General features: G+C 62.3%; 1 protein-coding gene across 2 annotated transcripts in view; it reads left to right on the top strand.

Moving 5' to 3' along the window:
- The first annotated feature begins 499 nt into the window (after positions 1-499).
- Positions 500-20,308, top strand: part of CARS1 (cysteinyl-tRNA synthetase 1) — a 44,459-nt gene continuing 24,650 nt past the window's right edge. Inside the window, exons 1-7 of one of the 2 annotated variants that reach the window (XM_019415296.2) lie at positions 500-603; positions 8,689-8,937; positions 12,936-13,027; positions 13,683-13,771; positions 14,243-14,339; positions 14,750-14,848; positions 15,724-15,873. In XM_019415296.2, the coding sequence (XP_019270841.1) occupies positions 579-603; positions 8,689-8,937; positions 12,936-13,027; positions 13,683-13,771; positions 14,243-14,339; positions 14,750-14,848; positions 15,724-15,873 (801 nt within the window). In that variant the 5' untranslated portion in view covers positions 500-578. The remainder of the gene's footprint in view (positions 604-8,688; positions 8,938-12,935; positions 13,028-13,682; positions 13,772-14,242; positions 14,340-14,749; positions 14,849-15,723; positions 15,874-20,308) is intronic. The other variant, XM_019415297.2, reaches the window with a different exon arrangement.

Here is a 20,308-nt window from a genome sequence, read left to right as displayed (position 1 = left end):
CTTTCTGCTGGGTTCTTTTGCAGGACAGTACCCTCTACCTGGAAGGCACTTCCCACCCATCCCGAATCCCATCTTCTAAGCTTCCTTCGAACTAGTCCTCCATCCAGGCCGGCACATTCCTGTCTCGGGGAGGCGGGATAGGGGTGGGGGGGGGGGGTGGGCAAGGGCCTGTCCCCACACCACTGGGTACAATGCCAACTTAAACAGGCATGCATGAGATCTGTCTTTGATGCCCGTCTCCCGAGGCGGGACTGCAACATTCCTCCCTGACACCCCAACCCCAACCCCACACACACCTCCACCAAGCCCCGCGCCCGGGCTGGCCCCGGGCCTCGTCATGGGCCCGGACACGGAACGGGTAGCTCCGGGGATGCCCAAGGAGGAAGGACGTCCGCGGCGCTGTAACAACTACAACTCCCAGCATGCCCTGAGCCGGCGGCGTCCCGGGTCCGCGGCGGTTGCCTAGCGACCGGGCGTGTCCCGGAAGGTTGGCCGGAAGCTGGGCGGGACTTCCGGGGCGGTGGTTGCATCAGATTCTGGGAAGCCGGCGCCGCGGCTGCTGGTTTGTAATTCCTACGATGTCAGGTTCCTCTGGGGAGCAGGGTGAGTGCGCGCGGGGAGGCAAGCGGGGCGACCCCGGGCCTGAGGGGGCGGCGGGTGTCCGGGGCGGGCGGGGGGCGACCCCGGGCCTGAGGGCGGCGGGTTTCCGGGGTGTGCAGGCTGGGGGCGACCGCGGGCCGGAGCGAGGCGGGTCCCCGGGGAGGGCAAGCGGGGGGCGACCGCGGGCCCGAGGGAGGCTGGTCCCCGGGGAGGGCAGGCGGGACGACCCCCGGCCTGGGCCTGCGCTGTCCGCACTTCGCTGGGACCCGACTTGGCTCCTGACGGCGCCGCGGCCACCCCCTCCTCAGCCTCAGTCTCCTCGGGTTGTGCCCGGGACGACCTCGCCCCCTCCAGCCCCAGCTGTGCTCCGGGGACAGGCAGAGCCCGAGGGTTGTTGCGATTTGCGCCCAGCCGGCCAGCAACCCGGGGGTGGGCGGAAGACGCCGGGGGTACGCGGCCCCACACATGAAAGGCTTGGGGTTTCACGAAGCCTTTCATCTGCGGCTCCGCAAACAGTGGTCATTGGGATCTGCGTGGTCGGAGCGTTATTGCCGCACTTTATTGCCGCCGCGGAGGTTCAGGGAGCAGCCTTGGCTCTGCCCACCCGGGTCACCGATGCCACCAGCGGGTGGACAAGTGAGTCCACAGGCAGACCTCCGCAGAGCACTGGATCTTCTCCCACCGTCCGGCTCGCAAGGCTGTAGCCGCTGGCAAGACCAGAGACTGTCACCAGGATTCCTAAGTCTGGAGCAAACTTCCCTCGGGAAGTTCTTATGCTCTTGGCTGGTGACGATTACATGCCAGTCTGCCGGCCTGCCCCCAGTGTAGGCTGGTCAAGGCTTTCCTGGCCCCCAGTCCTCCTCTTTGCTCCTGAGGTCTCTGGGGCTCAAAGTGGGGAAACCCAGCGATGTGAGAGGCACCCATGTGCCGGGGCTGCTGTCCCACACCAGTGCCCACAGACCAGGCCCGCTGGATGTCACCCAACAGGTGTGCCTGGATTCCAGCACTGCCCCCACCTGCCTTGCCGCCAGACAGCCCTCGGACAGGTGTCCACCCAGACTCCCGTAAAACAGCATCGTGCTTCCCAGCCCTGACCGCAGAGCCGGTCCGGCTGGGCTGGGGTCCCAGCTGTGCCCCTTTCTCGCAGCACAGAGGGGTGACGCGTACGGCCGCAGAGGATGCGGGCCCCTAAAGGAGTCATTACTAGCGACGGATTTAGAACAGCGCCTGGCACAGGATAGGTGCTGTGTGTCTGGGTTGAGACTAGAGCTGCTGTCTTGCCTTCTGTTGTTTTGTCTTTTTTCTTTTTTTTAAGTTTATTTTTGAGAGGTGGGGGAGGGGCAGAGAGAGAGAGAGTCCCCAAGCACACGGGGCTGGATAAACCACGCGGGACTCCGTCTTACAAGCCATGGGGATCATGACCTGAGCTGAAATCAAGAGTCAGGTGCTTAACCGACTGAGCCCCTCAGGCGCCCCCTTTACTCTTTTTTTTTTTTTTTTTTTTTTTTTAATGAAAGTGTGGTTTTGGTTCATTGGTTTTTTCCTTTAATTGCTTTAGAATTTGAGGGTTTTGGAGCCTTGATAGGAGTTGGCCTCGGTAGGATGTCTGGACCACTGATAGATTTTTGTAGTCTTGTGCCTTGGGACCACATGTCCCAGCCAGGGGTTGGCCCCAGGGCACAGCTCACCTGTACTTCCTTTACTGCCGCCCCCCCCCCCCACCTGTTCCCCAGGCTTCCCTCAAAGACAACACCCTAAGACCACCCTCTGAGGAGACTGGAGGTAAAATGAAACTGGAAAGGGCTTTATATTAGGTGCCAGAGTTGTAGATGTGCTTGGTTTCCAGTTCCCGAAAGGTTTTTGTTCTGAAGGTTAGAGTCGTCAAAAGTGACCATCTTCCCAGACTTGAAAGAGACCCTCATTTAGAATATTCTTCCCATTTCAGATTGTCTTCCCTAAGGTGGTTCAGGACATCTGTTTGGTCCCCTATGATGACATTGGGTTTACGGCCTCTCCCTTGTGTTTTGAAGGCGCGCGCCCCTCCCAGGTTCCGGTGACTCTTCTGAGGACCCCTGGGGGGTGACTCTTCTCTGAGGACCCCTGGGGGCACTCAGCTCCTCTCAGAGGCCTCACCCTGCAGACTCACAGCCTCTGGTGGCTCTGCATGAGGTCCAACTTGCTGTTCCGTTTTTGATGCAGTGCAAAGGGTCCTCGCGATAATCACGTAGGTAGCGTTGTTCTCGGCCTGCACGCCTTCCGGGCCCTGGTCTGCATGCACCCGTCCCGGCCTTTGGTCCTCAGAGCGACTCTGGGGTAGATGCTGCGCTTCTCTTCCTGGACCGGCGAGAGTCCTGAAGCTCCGAGGAGTGAAGTGATTTGTCCGGGGTCACACAGCCAGAGGCAGAGCCAGGCTTCTGTGGTCTATCTCAGACCACAGTGGGGATCTTAACCATGATCCCGTGCTGCCTTTGATGATAATCTGTCCGATTCCATTCAGAATAACAGCGAGGGTCCTAATTCCAGAGCGTGTCGGGACAGATAAGATCAAGGCAACGTGCTGCTGGGTTTCCCAAGGAAAAACGGAACGTGTGTATTCATAGATTGCAACTATTAGCTCAGTTGTGAACTCACATTTCCCGGTATTTACTTCTTTAAAGTTGTAAGAGAGGTGCCCGTGGGGTAGAAACTAAGCCATTTCCGGTGTCCCGGCACCCGCTTACCTGGGCAGCAGACTGTGCTTCTAATCACCAGAAGGTCTGTGCAATGCCACGTGAGAGCGTTATAGCTTCTGTTTCGGTGGAAAAGTGTCACTGAGCAGTTGAAAAAGGTTTGCTTAAATGGATCTGTCACCTGCCATTTACCCCGCGAACGCGCATGGAGCGCCTGCCTTGCTCGGCACCGCGGGGCCCCGGAGCCCTGAATGCGAGCAAGGGCGAGCCATCCGGCAGAGGGCTGGGTGACAGCAGTGAAGGGCGAGCCCCTTCTGCTGAGGCGGGTCAGCGCCAGGGTGGGCTGGAACCGAGGATCTCACAGCCTCTGCGGGACGTGGAAATCCCCCCCCCCCCCCCCCCACCGGTCACTTCCCAGAGCGTGTGCTGCCTGGTGGCCCAAGCACTGCCAGCTTGTTCAGAGCACGGGCTCCGCGACTCTCCAGGCTGCAGACCTCGGCGTGCCCTTCTCTGCCAGCCATCCGCCGGGCGAGACGGCATGTGGGGACCCCAGGGGTGGCTCCACACGGAAGCAGTGGCAGCAAGCTGTGGGCTGGTAGGCCAGGAGAGCCTGGAGGTGGAGGACGGGAGGCCGGTGAGCCCCTGACACTCTGGTCCTGAGGACGATGGAGGCTGAGCCCAGAGGAAGAATGAGGAGTGAGTGTCCTGGCAGAGGGCACAGCTTTCCCAAAAGTTTCTGAGGCCAGTGGGCGGAGGAGGGCCGGGAGATGGGCCGCAGGGCCTTGGGCATGCCTTTGGAATTCAGGTCTTACCCTGAGGCTTGGGAAAGATCATCTGCCCCTCCCCCACGTGGAGGTGGGGCAGGAGGACAGTGGGGGCCGTGGCCGTACTGGCCTGAGAGGTAGGCAGGGCTGGGGGACAGGGCTGGCGCTGGGCGTGGGTGGTGTGGGGCTGAGAGCAGAGCACCCAGGCTTTAGCCCAGTAGGGGATGGTGGCCGTGCCCTGGGCTCTGGGACTGGGTGGTGGGGAGCACGGTGCACACGCCTCTCTGCTCCCCGACATTGGAATCACGTGGAGAAGGGATGCGTTTGGGAAGCCTTGTCCAGGCCCCTTTCTGAGGGCTGCTTGGGCAGCTGAGCATCCCGGGGGGGAGACGGAGTGGAGGGGACCCAGGAGGAGGAGCGCTGCAGGCAGGCAACCCGGGAGCCAGCAGAGGGTTTGCAGGGAGGGCGTGATTTGTAGGGCAGTTGTGGGGGGTGTGTGTGGAGGAGGGGTGCTGACGCCTGAGCCCAGGCTCATCTTGGAAACAGAAACAGACCTGGTCTGGGAGCTTATGAGGAAGGCAGAGGGGTCCGCACTTCCGCAAGCTGGGGGGGGGGGGGGGTTGGCGGGGGGTGTCTTCTATGCACACTGAGGTCTGCAGGCCCTGGGGCAGTGGGCTGCCAGCCCAGCCCACCCCCCAGGTTCTGATTCTGTGGGTCTCCGGTGGGCCGGGCAGGTACCCTTCCCACGGCTCATGGGGAGGAGCTGGGCCACACCTGAGCGGAGGAGGAGGAAGGTGAGGCAGGTTTAAATCCGATAGCAGGAGCTGGGGAGAGGAGGAGAGGCAGGGAGAGGGAGAGGCGGAGAAGGGGCGAGGCCGTGGCGGGAATGCAGCTCATTCCCTGTGGTGTTTGCTTTACTACCTGTGCCGAGGGAGTACCTGGTTTTCTTGTTTGTGTGGTCTCGGGAAATGTCTTAGGAAGACTTCAGCCTTCTAAATTGGAAAAAGCGGATGAGAGATCCGTCTAAACCGCATGGCAACATAGTGACGTTGTCACGAACAGTAGGGGTCCCTCCCGCGGCGTGTTTCTGGGCGGAACCACAACCTGACCTGGTGGCGGGCGTCCCCTCCACACGGTCACCGCCGTGAGGTCCGTCACCGCAGGTGCGCCTCCAGCCCGGGAGCCTTCTCGTCTGATCTCAGCATCAGGGCCGATAGCCAGACCTCCAGACTGATAGCCGCTCTGGCCCTCGTCCGTGGCCGCTTCAAAGCTGACCTGTGTTTTGCTTGTTTCCTCAAGACAAACTCGGATGCAGCCGCCACAGTTACCGCGGTGCCCGTGCGCCCCTGCGGCCCGGAAGCCCCGCATCCCACTGTGCCGCCCCGGTCCCCCAAGGTCCTTGCCCCGTGACGGCCACGCCGCTCCGGAGGGTAGACTTGAAGCGCCCGTGTAGCGTCTGGGGAAGCTCCTTCGGGAGCCGTCGTGATAGCCACTCCGGGGCGATGGTGATGGCAGTGGCCGCAGACCGACTGGGGGCTGGCTGTGTGCCAGGCTGCGTTTCGAACATTGACAAGCGTGATTTCACTAACACTCAGCAGCTTTACGAGGCGGGTGCTGTTCCGCGCCTGTCGAGCCTGGCCCGGCCCCCGCCCCGCCGCGAGTTCGAGAGCTCCCGGACTCCCTGGCCGGGGCGCTTTACGGCCAGCCCAGCGGATAGGACACTTGACCCGTTTTTCTCATGTTAAGAACAGTATGTGCTTATTGGAGGAAACGTGGAGAAACCCGCTGATCAGGGTCCCCTGCCTCGGTGTTTGGCGGGAACCTGGGTGATCTTTGGGGGGAGGGTGGCTGTGGCAGTGGGGCCGCTCCCCGAGAGTCCGCGGGCCGGGTCCTCAGAGCCAGCTGCCCAGGTGGAGGAGGGAGAGCAGGGGCGTCTTCAGTGTCGGGGCGGGGGGCACCCTCTGTGTCTCTTTGCTTTGGCAACTCCGGGAGCTGACGCAGAAATGCTCGTGCTCCTCGTGGGTCCGGAGTGAGCGGAAGCCGCGCCCCCTGTAGGTGTGCACCTCTGGGAGCGAGCCCTTCGGGGTTAAAAGCAGCCTTAGGCTCCGCCCATGGGAATGTGCTGGGGGCGGGAGGGGGGGGCTGCATCCGGGAGAGGCCTGCCAGGCCCTGAAACAGCGGCGACCCCCGGCACGTCGCAGGGAGCGCTGCAGTGCGAGCGTGTGTTCCGCCGCTGGCTCCCCATTCGCTCAGCACCTGTGTTGAGTATCTAGAATGTTCCAGGCTCCGTTCTAGATGCTGAGGGTATGTGCGGAGTGATTAAAGGGGGGTGTGGGGCAGACGGAAAGAAAGGAGTGGCGGGTTACACGTAAGCGTAAGGAGAGAAAGCGGAAACGAGGTCGGGGCTCCGGTTGGCGGGCAGTCATTTGGAGCGACATCCAGGGAGAGCCGACGGAAAGATGACAGCCAGACAGCAGGGCCCCAGGAACGGCGGAGCCTGGCCACGTCTGGGGGAGCATTCCAGGCTCTTGTGGAGTGAGCAGGGCCTCATGGGGCTGGACAGGGTGTGCGGGGTGGGGGCGGGAGCTGAAGTCAGAGCCCCGAGGGGCCCGTGCGAGGTGGGGTGGTTGGGAGGAGGGGGGTGGGGGATGTGATGTGATCTTGCACTTCTCAGCAGGCCACGCTGGCCACTGCGTTGGGCGACGCCAGGCCGCCCGTGGGGGAGCCTGCGGCACGGAGATTCGGGTGCGGGGTGGGCTGGGCCCCCGCGTGGGAGCCACGGGGGGAAGGACTGCATTTCAGGTACATTTGCAGGCGGAGTCCCAGGCTGCCCGGTGGCTTGGCGGTAGGCGTTCCTGAGTGTGACTGGTAAAGGGGGCAGGACTCCAGCTGAGAGGGAAGGGTGGCCCCTTGTGGCCGCGTGGAGTGGGTGGCCATTCCGTCCGGTTGGCAGAGCCGAGCCCTCCGGGGGGTGCGCTGGGGAAGGAAGCAGGTGGGCTTTCGGGAAAGCCTGCGTTTTTAAGCACAGCGTTCATGTGAGAGCTCGAGGACTTTTCGCCTCGCCGTCCACCCCTTTCCTGTGGGTGGAGAACTCGGGGTTCAGGACATCCGTGAGAAGTGGGCCTTGCTAGGCGCTCCAGCAGCTGGGAAGCGGTGCGGGCCTCCCTCCTTCGGTGGGTCCATCCCACCCCCTCCTCGCTGCCTGCTGATGGCTGGACCTACACGACGGTCCTCGCGTGGCGGAAGCAAGTGGGGCCAGGCATTGGGCCAGGCGGGTAAGCAGGGATGGGAGAGACGAGGGTCAGAGAGGCGGGAGCGTGGCCGTGTAGGGGAGCGTCGCCTCGCTGCCTGCAGCTGTCCTTGCTGTGGGTCCCGCACAGTGACCCAGTGACCTTGTAGTGTCGGGCAGCTGGCCCGGAAGGACAGCCATGCCAAGAGGGAGAGGGGTGGGCTCATACTTTCCCGCTCTGAGTGGGTCCCAGGCAGAGAGGGTGTCTGTAGAAGCAAATGAGCCCTGGTCCTTTTTCCACGGTTCCCTCAGAAAATTAAGGTAAAACATCTAGGGTGATCAGGGCTTAGACGCAGCTCAGACCTACGGGCGGGGGTACCAGGCTCCTTCCTGTGGCCAGAGGGCCTGTAGCTTAGTGCCACCAGCCTGGCCCCTGCCTCCCTGTTTTGGGGCGGGGCTGGGTCTGTGCCCCTCCTGCTCAGGCTTGGGGCTCCTCCTGACCCTGAGCCCCCCACGCCAGGGATAGACACAGCCGGACGTTAGTTAGGGTGGTAAGGACAGGTTTTGCCCCGTGACTGATACCGGGAGAAGTGACAGGTGACAGAGCCCTGGGGACAAAGAAGGGGGTGGGAGGGTGAGCAGAACTCAGTATTGTGGAGGAGATGAACAATCCCCAAGGGTCGTGAGTGTCACAGGCCGCTATGGCCAGCTGCGTCTGCTGGCTGGTGGTGACTGAAGTCCGGGATCTGTCCTCCCACAGAGACTGGAGGCGGGGCCCGTCCTTCCCGACGATGCCGATGCCGTTTGAGAGGAGTGGCCTTCGGGTGGTTGCGAGTCTGGGTTGTAGGACATAAACACCCGAGTGCTGCTCCTTTCAGGAATCGCTCTAAGGGAGGGCAGACGGAGCCTGCCGTCAGGTTTGGCATCTCGGGGGGCTGTGGTCCTCCCAGAAACGAGGCCTCCAGCTGCCGGAGACCATGCCGGTGCAGGGGCGCGGCCCAGGCTTTCTGCGTCCTGGCCCGCTCGGTGCCCACCGAGACCGGGTGTGCTCAGCCCCCCGCCGCGCCCGGATAGCGCCTCTGCGCTGCAGAGAAGGGGCTGTGTGTGTGTTCAGTCGTTTTTTTCTTTAGTTGAGGTAAAATTCACCATTGAAATCGTATCGAAAGGGCACAATTCCGTGGCCTTTAGTGCATTTACAATGCCATGCAAGCAGCACCCTTATCCATTTCCGGAACATTCCCATCCCCGCAAGTGGGAACCCCACCAGCCACCCCCAGTTCCCGCTCGCCAGCCCCGGGAAACCGCTGTCTGCTTCTGCCGTTCCATGGCCGGGAAAGGGTTGACGGGCAGGAGCCTCGTGTCTTTCTGGACTCGCGCCCGAGGCCCCCGTCCCCCTGACTGATGCCCTGTGCCTGTGTCTTTGCAGCTCCCGCCTACAGGTCCATCCTGAGCATTAGTGACGAGGCAGCCAGGGTGCAGGCCCTGAACGAGCACCTCAGCACGCGTAGCTATGTCCAGGGGTACTCACTGTCCCAGGCAGACGTGGACGTGTTCAGGCAGCTCTCGGCCCCTCCCGCCGACACGCGCCTCTTCCACGTGGCTCGGTGGTTCAGGCACATGGAAGCGATCCTGGGTGGCGCCTGCGGCAGAGGCGAGCCCTGTGGGCGCCAAGCAAGTGAGTAGCAGAGTCCCCAGCCGCGAGCACGCCTTCCGTCGGGGGCCGCCTGCGAGGTCGGGGCCCCAGAGAAGTGTGGCGCAGGTTGGCCGCAGGGCTGGCTCCCCGCACCCCACGCAAGCACGCGGCCTGGCGGGCGCCCCGGCGCCCCGAGTGGGGGTTAGGACGCGCTGCGCTGAGGAGGCGGCCCTGGCCGACCGGGACCCCCGCGGTCGCCGTGGCGGCCCGTGGTCACGGCGCGGAGCCGCCACGAGAGCGAGCTCCCTGGGCCGGGGGGCGGGGGGGGCGGCGCTCAGGCTGCAGCCTGGCCTCTGAAGCCAGCTCCTTGCTCGGCTCACGTTTGACGTGCTGCTGCTGCTTTATTCTTTGCGTGCCTTGCGGGCTGTGTGTGTCCAGCGGATTCGGAACGGGCGAATCCTGAAACGATACCAGTTGGCACTGGGCCATTTGAAAAGCAGAAGAAAGTCGTTTCTCAGCCTTGAGCTAAAGTCCGCCACCTGGCTTTAGCTCCAGCCTGTGAGTGCCGGTGCATCTGTGACCGTGTGATGCTGGTTGTTTAGGGATACTTCTGGAAAGTCTTAGGGGCTCGGGCCCTGCGTGGTTTCTCTTCTGCGATGAACCCCAGGGTTCATCTGCCCCATAATCGCCCGATGCCCTGGAGCCGCTTGGCCACCACCCCCCGTGGCTTGGGGCTCTCCTGCTGCTTTGTGGGAGGGATGGGCCGCATGCTGTCCCTGGTGGCCCTGCCAGGCCGGGCAGCCTCCCGGGGGCTTTTCCAGGTCTTCAGGTGAAGCATTTGGAGCGTCGCCCTGTCCTGGTCTGCGCTGGGTCCCCTGCGGCAGGGGGCGGCGGTGGGGGCGTCGTCCGTCCTAGAGAATGGCGTGATGTGGGGTCCTCGACGATCCTGCAGCAAACGCCCCGTCCCCAGCATAGGGTGGGTGCTTCGTGTGTACGTCGTCTCCTCCCTGTGCGTCTGGCACGGTGCCCCGGGTGAAGTCAGTGGCGTCCGCTGTGTCCCCTCCGATTCTCAGGTGTCGGGTTGTCCCCTGGGTCCCAGCTCCCAAGACACAGCCTGCCAGAGTGGCGGTCAGGCAGGGTCCGGGGCCCCCAGCCTTGGCAGTGGCCTGGCTCGCGCTCCATCGGGGACCTTGTTGAAAGAAAGGTGCGGACGCGTGTCACCACGGACATCGTGACGTAAAGATGGGCGCCTGCCCCTGCAAACAGCTTTCAATCCGCACAGAGGAAGGCCGCGCGAGACAGAGTGTCACCCTGAGCATTGACGGGGCTGCTCTAGGCCGGCTCGGAGGTGGTGGGGGCAGGCACCCTGGATGGCACCCATAGCGTTTCCTGCCTCTGCCCCTTCCGAGTTCCGTCGTGTGAGCGCGGCTGGTCCCAGAACCCTTGGAGGCCGCATCCTCTCCCACGTCCCTTGGGGGGGGGGGGGGATGTAGCTGAGCACTGCGGCCCCCCTCGCTGCCACCAGAATTGAGCACTGCTCCGTCCCTGAGGGCTCTGGAGCCCTGTCCTGGGCGTGTGGTCCCTCGATCCCCGGCCCCCGTCCACATTCCCTCCAAGTCTGTTCTGCCAGCGACCGTGACCTGGCTTGTCACTCCTCCTGCCACTAGCCGCATTCTGTCCTGGTGACTTTCGCGGGCCGTCCGTGTCCCTCCCCGGGGCTGTGGGCCTCAACACCCTGAGTACCCACGGAGGCTGGGGCACTGGCGGCCCGACCTCCATTCTTTCTACCTCCTCCTGGCCCCGTCAGCCTCCTCTCCTGGGCTCCGGCACAGGGGGACCGCTCCGCTCGGGGCCTCACCTGCTGTGTCCCCGAGTCTGGAGGGCTCCGCACCCAGCGTGGGACCTTGCCCCTCCTCCCAGGTCCCCCGGGCAGGACCCTCAGGGTGGGCTGGGCGCTGAGGAAGGCCCCATGGCTTTGGGAGCATCACAGTGCAGCTCGGCACCCATGCGCCCGCCCCTGTGCCCCGGGGAAGGGGAATGAGCACAGTGCGGGGGGCCTGGCCGGCCCTGCTGGGGTGCTCTGGAGACCTCCCTCGAGCCTTCTTCAGTGCGTCTCGTAGCGGAGTGTGGTTCTGTTGGGTCCGAGTTTGTCCGCACAGCAGCCCCGTGCCCAGGACAGGGCCTGGAGGGGACTGGGTGTGTGTTGGATGAACGAACGCGTGTTCGTTTGGACGGAAGCCAAATGAGAAGTTAATGCCCAGGGAGGCCCCTGCTGTGGCCGAGAGCTGTGTGAAACGCAGGGAGACACGGCTTGGCGTGGTCAGGTTGTGGAGCGCCGTGGAGGCGGGCCGCTGGTGCTAAGTGAGCCGGGTTGATGCAGGGGGAATGCTGGTGGAGAATTTTCCATATTAAATCAAGGGCCCTTGTGTGACGTCTTCCAATTTTCCCCTTATGCAAGTTCCCATTTGTAAAATGCCGGATTTCCTTGACCCCGCCACCCCGTGTGACAGAAGTGGCCCTTCAGGCCGTGGCCAGTCTCCGTGGACTCCACCTTCGGCTGTGTCCTCAGATGGTTCGTGGTCTCGGAAGTGCCTCCGGTGCTGCGAACCCCGAGGCCGCCTGCTTAGCAGTGCGAGCGAGCACTGCTGGGTCCCTGGGTCACATCGGTGTGTGTGACAGCTCTGGCCGGTGTCCCCAGTCACCCCGGATGGCAGTGTTGACTCTGTTTCAGGAGCTGGGGGGTCCGAGTGAGGGAGGAGATTAATGGCATCATACACAGCAGGTTGAGTGTCCTTGAGTCACGGACTGAGAGTTTCCTTCGAGGGTGTTTGCTGCCTTTAAAATGAACCTGTAAGACACATACCCGACCTTAACATAAGCCTCGCTGTTTCATTAAGGGTGTGGGCCTCCCCACGCACGAGAATCCGTGGCCACCTCGGTTTGCTGGCAGTTACCCAGAACAAGGAACCCCCGTGGGGCCCTGTCTCCTTCCTCCCGGCTGCCTGCTTCCCTCCCCGCGTGCACACGTGCACACACACAGGTGGCCGCCTTCTTCCTCCTCTCTCCTCTGCCTGTCAGTTAAGTCAGCCTCCGTGTAGCCGATGCGACACGTTGGGCAAATGGCCGTGCCCAGGACTGACTTCTCCATGGGGCCCATCCTGTGCACCGTGAGCGGGCACCAAGCTGGCCCCGTGGGCGAGGGCCGGGGCGCACAGCTGGCTCGTAGCGCAGGGTGCCAGGTGCCCACGACGGAGCCGCACCCCTTCGGGCTCTCAGGGCCCAGGCTGCGTAAGTGCTGCCTCGTGTCCGGCCGGAAGCCCGGGCCTGGGACACGTGGAGCAGTGGGGGCAGCCCCCGAGACCGTGCTGAGGCGGGGACGGGTCGTGGAGGGCAAGTGAGGGGACAGAGCCGCCCCACGCTGCTTCCAGAGCCGGTCAGGCACCAGTGAGGAGCTCCCAGCCGCACGAGTTTGCTCCAGGGTCGAGTCAGGGGACACCTTGCCTGTGGTGGGGAGTGGGCCCCAGAATTGAGGGGGAGCCGGCCACTCGTTTGCCCCCGTCTGACAGAGACGGGGCTGGGGCTGGAGGCCGTCCTCTCTGAGTTTCTGCCCCGGCCGGTCCTGTGCTGCCCCGGGAAGTGGCCCATGTCCCTCGAACCCGGGGGGAGGGCAGGGCACCCCCAGTTACATGCTGCATTAGAGCCCAGCAGCGCGGGGCCCGAGCCCCCTCCTGACCCGCGAGCGGTGGCCGCCGCTGCTGTGCACGGACGTGAACGGGGGGCACGGGTGTGAGGCCCGGCGGGAGCTGGCGGGCGTGAGCACGCCTCGGGGGCCTCCCCAGGCCGTGTTCCCGCTCGTAGCGCAGAATGTGAGCCACGTGGAGAAGGGGTCACGTTGCACCCGGGCGATGCCGGCAGATCCGCTCGTTCGGCCCCCTCTGGCGGTTCATGGAGAGCAACCCGGTGTTTGCGTCGGGACAGCCAGGTGGTGGCTGCGGTGTGACGTGCGCTTCCGTGACTCTGCACGCTTTCTGCCTTCGCAGGTAAAGGCCGGCGGGGGCAGCCTCAGTGGTCTCCTCCAGCGGGGTCTCCGCCGTGCAAGCTCCGCCTTTACAACAGCCTCACCCGGAGCAAGGTCAGGAGGGGCCCCGCGGGAGGGGTGCGGGGAGGGCCGGCCCCGGGAGCCCACGTGCCCTCGTGGAGCCCACGACTGGCGCTGCTGCGTCGGGCTCTGCCACCGGGCAGCTCCTCGCCCCGCGTTCTCCGTGCGGCCCGAGGACAGCTGTCCTCGAGGGGAGGGCCGCCTGCTGGCCCTGCAGCGCCCTGACCACTCCCCCGGCCGCCCAGGCGTAGACGCCCGCGGTCACTCGGAGCCACGCCGAGTGCTGGCCTGCCTTCAGAGGGGACACGTGGCGGCGGCAGGCACCCCGGTGCCAGCCAAACCGACGGGCAGAGCGGCGGGCCCGGTGGGCGTTGCCGGGCACCGACCGGGTTTGGAGGAGGCGGGATCGGATCCCAGTCGAGTGGGGTTTGCTTGGTTGCGGCCACGGCGGGTTAGAATTTTGTCCGTGAGCGCGCTGGCACGCGGGGACACGGGGTCTCGGGGGTTCCAGCCGGAGTAACGGAGCTCTCCCGTCCCTGACGTCTATGGCCTTTGTCAGTAAGACAGACTTGTCCTTGCTGAATTTGTTGTAAACAAACCCCGGCGTCCTCTCTGACGCTGGCTGGGGTGACCCTGCGCGGTGCCTCTTACACATCGACGACGGTCGTCCCTTCGTGTTTTACCAAAGGACGTGTTTATACCTCAAAACGGGAAGAAGGTGACGTGGTACTGCTGCGGGCCTACCGTCTACGACGCGTCTCACATGGGGCACGCCAGGTGGGACCCGCTGCGGGCGTCCGGCACGGGCAGGGGTGGGTGGCCGGGCGGGCCCCGCTGCGGGCGCCTGGAGGTGTGGGCCCTGCGGGAGCATCTCTGCCCTCTATAGGGCAGAGATCTCTGCTCTGCTATAGGGACCCGAGATTCGAGAGGAAAATCAACCCCGAGCCTTTCTTATTTCTAAGATAAAATTTTCATTCTGTAAGTAACCCACATCCGTGATAGGAAAGTTGGGGGATGCGGACAGGTGACAGGAATCCTGCCCGGCAGCCGTGTGGCGGGCGTCCCGGCTGCGTGTAGACATCTGGTCCCGCGGCTCTGGCGGCAGGCTGGGGCTCCCACGGCGGTCACGGGCCCTGAGCAGGGTGGTGGTGCCATGGGAGCCTTCCCCCGTGGCTGCTCTCGTGGCCGTGGCCCTGGGGGGGGGGGGTGCGTGGCGGGCCGCGGGAAAGGTCTGTCCGTGTGCTCTAGGTCCTACATTTCCTTCGACATCCTGAGGAGAGTGCTGCGGGACTACTTCGGGTTCGACGTGTTCTACTGCATGAACATCACGGACATCGACGACAAGGTGGGGCTCTCACCAGGCCGTTTTCGGAACGGCGGGGGTGGGAAGGAGGAAGTGACGTCGGTGAGTAGAACACGGTGGGCCTCGGCCCCGTACACATCCAGTTAGCGTCGCGGTTTGTACGAACGACGTCCGTCTTCAGATGCGAAGATGCCGCGAGAACCTGAACGACCGGGACCCGGCTGATAAGATGTCAGCCCGAGGTACTTCGTGGCAACGAGACTTCGGGTGGCACGCGATTTTGCGTGCAGCGATGGGGTGGCGGGGGGAGGGCAGCCAATTTCCTGAAGATCAGAAAGGTCGCGGGAGGAGGGCAGTGTTCCCCGGCCGCCTGGCGGGGCTCAGAGTCTGCCGGCTTGCAGGGACAAGGGCGCGCTTTGGACGTGACCCCGGTTTCCCTTTCATCTCTCCAGATCATCAAGAGGGCCCGGCAGAACTACTTGTTTGAGCAGTACCGGGGGAAGCAGCCGCGGGCGGCCCAGCTCCTGGAGGATGTTCATGCCGCCCTGAAGGTGGGCCCCCGTCTGTCTGTTCCTTGACTCCTGACCGTCCCTGGCGTGGGGCCTTAGTTGTCCTCAATGAAAGCTAGCGCCATCCGGGCACCGGAGCTCTGGGTCATGTGGTCCCCTGGCCTGTGGGAAAAGTCGCCAGGAAAGACACACTTGGACGGGGCGTGGAGTAGGGGGCTGTGCCTGCCGCTCACGGGAGAATGTCAGAGTTTGTCACGGTGGCAGTAAAGTATGCTTGCCCGTACAATGTCCCTAACGCTCCTGTGTCTTCTGTGCTGAGATCACAGCCACATCTGATGATTCTGAGTGTGCGACACGGAAGCCATCCAAGCCCCTTTCGTTGGGGGCACTGGAAATTTTCAGAATTATTGGCAGAAATTCTTTCCAATTTAATATTTTGAGTAACGGTATCACAAAGTATGGTGCTAACAGGGTAAGCCTAGAATAAGTCGTTTTATTCTCTTTAAGAGTGATTAGTATTTTAGTGACCGCAGCAGTGATCAGCGCTTACGTGCATCATCTCTAGAAGAGAAAGTGGGAATGAAATTAGAGCTTAGTGTCTTAGGCTGACACGGGGCAGGCCCGCCAGGACTTCGCGCCTTTGCGAGGCTCAGTAGTCCCCAGGTGACACCTGAGTGGCCCCGAGCACAGGCGTTTTAACATCAGAGAAACAGGCCGGGGCGGGGGGGGGTGGGCGCGAGGAGCAGGGTGTCGGGCCGGGCCTGTCCACTGCCGGACTTGCCCCTCCTTCGGGGAAGCTAGGACCACGCCCTGGGGACACTTGCAGGGCAGGGGGAGGGACCCTCCTCTCCGGTGAGGCGCCCCCGTGGGCGCGCAGGGGCAGCCTCTGACGGCCCTGCCCTCCCCTGTGCTTGCAGCCGTTTTCAGTCAAGTTAAATGAGACCACGGACCCGGACAGAAAGCAAATGCTGGAGCGCATTCAGCGCGCGGTGGAGCTGGCCGCAGAGCCCCTGGAGAGAGCCGTGCGGGGCGGCCTCCCGGCAGAGGAGGCCGCCCGCTGCGCAGAGGTGAGGTCTCCAGCATGTCCCCCACACCCTGCCCCGAGGTGGCTCGCTGCTCCCGGGTTCCAGCCTGTGCCTCTGCGCGCGGCACCTGGGCCCGGCCACCCCGGGGCCGAGCAGGCCTCCCCTCACCCCACGCCAGCGTCCTCACGGGCGGGGGCGGCGCATCGGAGCATGTGCGGAGATCGTTCCAGGGGTTTCTGGTGGCCTCCCCCATGTTTCTCGGCGGCACCTGCAGAGAGCAGAGTGAGGCTGGAGTTGAACTGGGCTGTGGGGCCCTGTGTGGGTTCCCCGCCGGCCCCGGGGCCTCCCGGGCAGGCTCCTCCGCCCCCTGGACGGGGTGAGGGCACTGCACTGGGGCCCGGGAGGCTGTCACTGCCGGCGCCTCCAGCCTGGCCCGTCTCCTGCACGCTGGCGCCCCCTGCTGGCTGCCCTCTCCAGCGCTCGGTGGGACGACTGACAAGGCCATGCCTCCCTGGAGTGGGGGGGGGGGAGGGGGGTGGGCAGCTCAGGCTTTACTTTCACTTTCACATTCTCCCGTGGTTCAGATGGCCGGCGTGGCCTCCTGCCGAGCTTAATGAGACAGAGCCTGATGCACACAGGCCTGCGGACCAGCGTTTTTGCCCCGCATCGTAGCTGGCCTTCCTTCGGTGGGCCTCCTGCCTCCGCTGTTTCTCCCTCTCCTGGGATGCCAGTCACGTTTCCTGGTTATGGCAGTGTGACTGGGAATTTTTTCCTTGATTATTCCACCGATACCCTTTTCTTCGAAGAGTACGATAACACAGACGTGACGTAAACCACTTACAGGTGCACAGCTCAGGGGCGCTAAGCACGTTCACGCTGTTGTGCAGCTGTCCCCACCCTCTGCGTCCAGAACTTTCCGTCTTCCCAAACAGAAACTCTGTCCCTGTGAAACACGGGCCCCCTTTTGTCCGTGATGAGTAACGCAGCTGTGAATAGCTCTGTGCAAATATCCCGCCTCGTTCCTTCGCGTGGACACTTCCGGAGCGGAAGTCTGGACTGTTTGGCAGCTAGATTTCAGGGTTCCGAGAGTCCGCCACACCGGTTTCCACAACAGCATCCAGACCGCGGTTTCTGACCGTTCCCACCAACACTTGTGATTTCCGTCCTTCTGACGGTAGCCTTCCTGATGAGTGGGGGCCGTGGCCCATGGGGCGCTGGGTTCGCACTTCTCTGAGCACCGGTGAGGCTGACCGGCTGACCCTGAGCTGGGAGTCCTTTTCTGTCTGTGGACGCACATTTGCAAGAGTTTCTTTAGGCTGTTCGTCTGGGGTGGAGGTGCCGGGCTGTCGGGCCGTGTGTCTGCCTAACCGTCGGGTCCCCAACACCGGCCACGCGTCCGGTGATTCTCCGGAAGGACGCGCGGGACTCGGCGTAGACTTGTCCTCACGTCGAAGGGGTCTCACGGGTCTCACGGGGTTGTGGCTGGTGGCGAGGCTCGGGCCGAGTCTGGAGGAATCCACGCACGGGCCTCCCCGGTTCCCGCAGACGCGTGGCTGGCCCTCCCCCACCAGAAAATGCGTGGCCGCCCGCGGGAGATGTTCGTGTGCAGAGAGCCCATCGGACCCTCCGTGCCCGAGGCTTCACGGGTGCCGTCCCATCCACCCGGCACCCAGCACGGCTTCCCCCGACCGCGGCTCCCACCCACCAAGTCTCCGACTCCAGAAACGAGCAGGTTTATGTTTTGCGTCAGCCACACTGTTCGCTCGATGACACAGAGTGGTCCCGGTGTGCCCGCCTCTCCGTGCAGGGACGTTTTCCTGCAGACTCAGCCGGGGCCGCCCTGCCCGCGGGCCTCTCCAGGGGGGCTGGCAGCTGGGGCCTGCCGTGCAGTAACGCTTCCCTAAGTGTCTGTGTCCTCCCGTGTCTGCGACACGTGTCAGCTGTTGTGCACCAGCACTTGGGGTTGCCGGGTTCCTTTCACGGGTGGGATAGGAGCCGGCACGTGACGTGCTCGTTACTGTAGTTTGGGTCCGCATGTGTCTGACCTCTTGCGAGATGGCCTTTCCGTGTGCTCTCTTGACGGCCGTGATTCTGGGCACAGGTTTTCTGCCCCATTGTCCGCCTGGATTTCTGTCTTCTTATGGGTTTAAAAGCGTCCTTACTCCTGGACGCTAACCCCTCGTCATCTAAATACGTGGCAAACGCTTTCTCCCAATCTCTGGCTCTTCTTTTCACTTTCTTTCAGTAACAGAGGGTCTTAATTCTGACGCAGTCAAACGTATCAGCTTTTTAAATGCTCCTTTGTGTTCTGTGTCAGGTCTGAGCATGTGGTTGCCCAGGTTCTCCTCTGTTGGCCGTGCCACCCACCCCGTGTGAGCATCTCACCAGCTGTCCCTGGCGTCAGGGAGGGAGGAGGTCTAGGCTCATTTGTGCTGTCTCTTTCTTCCCGTGTGTTTTCGATCCTCTGCTCGTCCAGGCCCATGGGGGGCCCGGGTGGGATCTTAACCTTCATAGGGAGGCGTCTTTTCAGACGGGTCAGTCCCCTCCATTCTGTCTTTCTGTTTCATCTGTTTCTTTAAAGACCTGGTGTTTAGAGCAGTTTGAGGTTCCCAGCAAGACTGAGAGGAGGCACGGAGATTTCCCACGGGGCCTTCCCCTCCAGCCCCGCCTCCTCCACTGTCAGCACATCACCTGCAGACGCGTCGTCGTCACCGAGAACCCACAGCAGACACGGGTTCTGTCCTGGCGGGGGGGGGGGTGCGTGTTCCGTGGGTGTGGACGGATGTGCAGTGGTGCACACATCTACTCCAACGTCAGGCGGAGTGGTTTCCCTGCCCTGGGCATGCCATGTGCCCCGCCTGCACGTCCCTCCCTGTCCCCAGCCCCTGGAAACCACTCGTCTGTCTGCGGCCTCCGTGCGTTTCCCTTTCCAGAACGTCACAGAGTTGGCATCGCACCCCATGTGGCCTTCTCAAATTGGCTCTTGTCACTAAATCTACACGTCAGGGTCATCCACGCGTCTCACGTCCTGAGAGCTCGCGTCTCTTGGGCGCGGGGTAAGACTCCGTCCGCTGGACGCCCCACAGCTGGTTTATCCGCCCACCTGCCGAGTGCACCTTTGTGGCTTCCGAGGTTAGGCAGTTGTGAAGAAGCTGATAGAAACGTCCACCTGCAGGGTTTCGTGTGGACGTGAGTTTCCGGCTCCTTTGGGCAAATACCAGGGGTGTGGCTGCTGGATCCTAGGAGCCTGCTCCGTTTTGCAAGAAACCAGCACACCGTCCTCCAGAGTGGCTGCTCCGCCCCCGATCCCGGCAAGAGGGAGTCCTTGCTGTTCTGACTCCCCAGCATGGCGTGTGTGTGTGCGCGTTTTGGCCCTTCTGACAGGCGTGTGATGGTATCTCACTGTTGGGGTTTGCGTTCCCCCGACGGCATCGGTGGGGAGCACCTTCCCACGTCCTTCCCTGTTTGCCATCTGAGTCTCTTTGGCGAGGGGCCTGTCGGGGTCTTTGACTCAGTCTTCGTCGAGTTGTTTGTTTTCTCACTGTTGAGTGTGCACATTTCGGATAAGAGCCCTTTATCAGTTGTGTCTTTGGCAAGTAGTCTCTCCTAGTCTGAGGCTCGTCTTTTTGTGTTCTTGCTGTGGTTTTCCTAGAGCAGAACTTTGTGATCTTAAAGTTCAGCCGTCGGCACACCACTTCCTTTCCTTTTTCTTTGTTTTTGTTTTTGTTTTTTTTTTTAAATGCTCTTTAGAGAGCGGGGAAGAGAACGGGTGGGGGAGGGGCAGAGAGAGAGGGAGACACAGAACTCAAAGCGGGCTCCAGGCTCTGAGCTGTCAGCCCAGAGCCCGACGCGGGGCTTGAACCCAAGAACCGTGAGATTGTGACCCGAGCCGAAGTCGGATGCTTAACTGACTGAGCCACCCAGGCGCCCCACTAATATTTTATTAAGGATTTTTGCATCTATGTCCATGAGAGATACTGGTCTGCAGTTTTCTTTTCTTGCAATGTCTTTGTCTGTGTTTGGCATTAGGGTAATGCTGTCCTCATGGAATGAGTTAGGAAGTAGTCTGTCTGCTACTTTCCTCTGAAAAACTGTAGAAAATTGATATAACATGTTCCTTCGATGTTTGATAAAATTCACCAGTGAACCCACCTGGGCTGGGTGATGTCTATTTTGGAAAGTTACAAGTTATTGATTAAATCTCTTTAATAGACATAGGATACAGGCTTTTTTCGGATCGTGTGGATCATCTTGGGTGAGTTTTGGCAACTTCTGTCTTTCAAAGAATTGGTCCATTCGTCCAGGTTTCAAGTTTGGGGGCACAGAGTTGTATACAGTGTTACTTTATTCTGCTTTTAGTTTTCATGGGGTCTGTAGTAATGTCCCTCTTTCACTTTTGTCCTAGTATTGTGTCCTCTCTTTCTTCTTAAGTAGCTTGGCTAGAGGCGTATCAGTTTTATTCATTTCCCCAAAGAAC

The sequence above is a fragment of the Panthera pardus genome, unplaced genomic scaffold, assembly GCF_024362965.1.
Source record: "Panthera pardus isolate Hobbes unplaced genomic scaffold, ASM2436296v1 HiC_scaffold_12, whole genome shotgun sequence".
Taxonomy (NCBI): Eukaryota; Metazoa; Chordata; class Mammalia; order Carnivora; family Felidae; genus Panthera; species Panthera pardus.
This window is presented reverse-complemented; position numbering and strand designations above follow the sequence as displayed.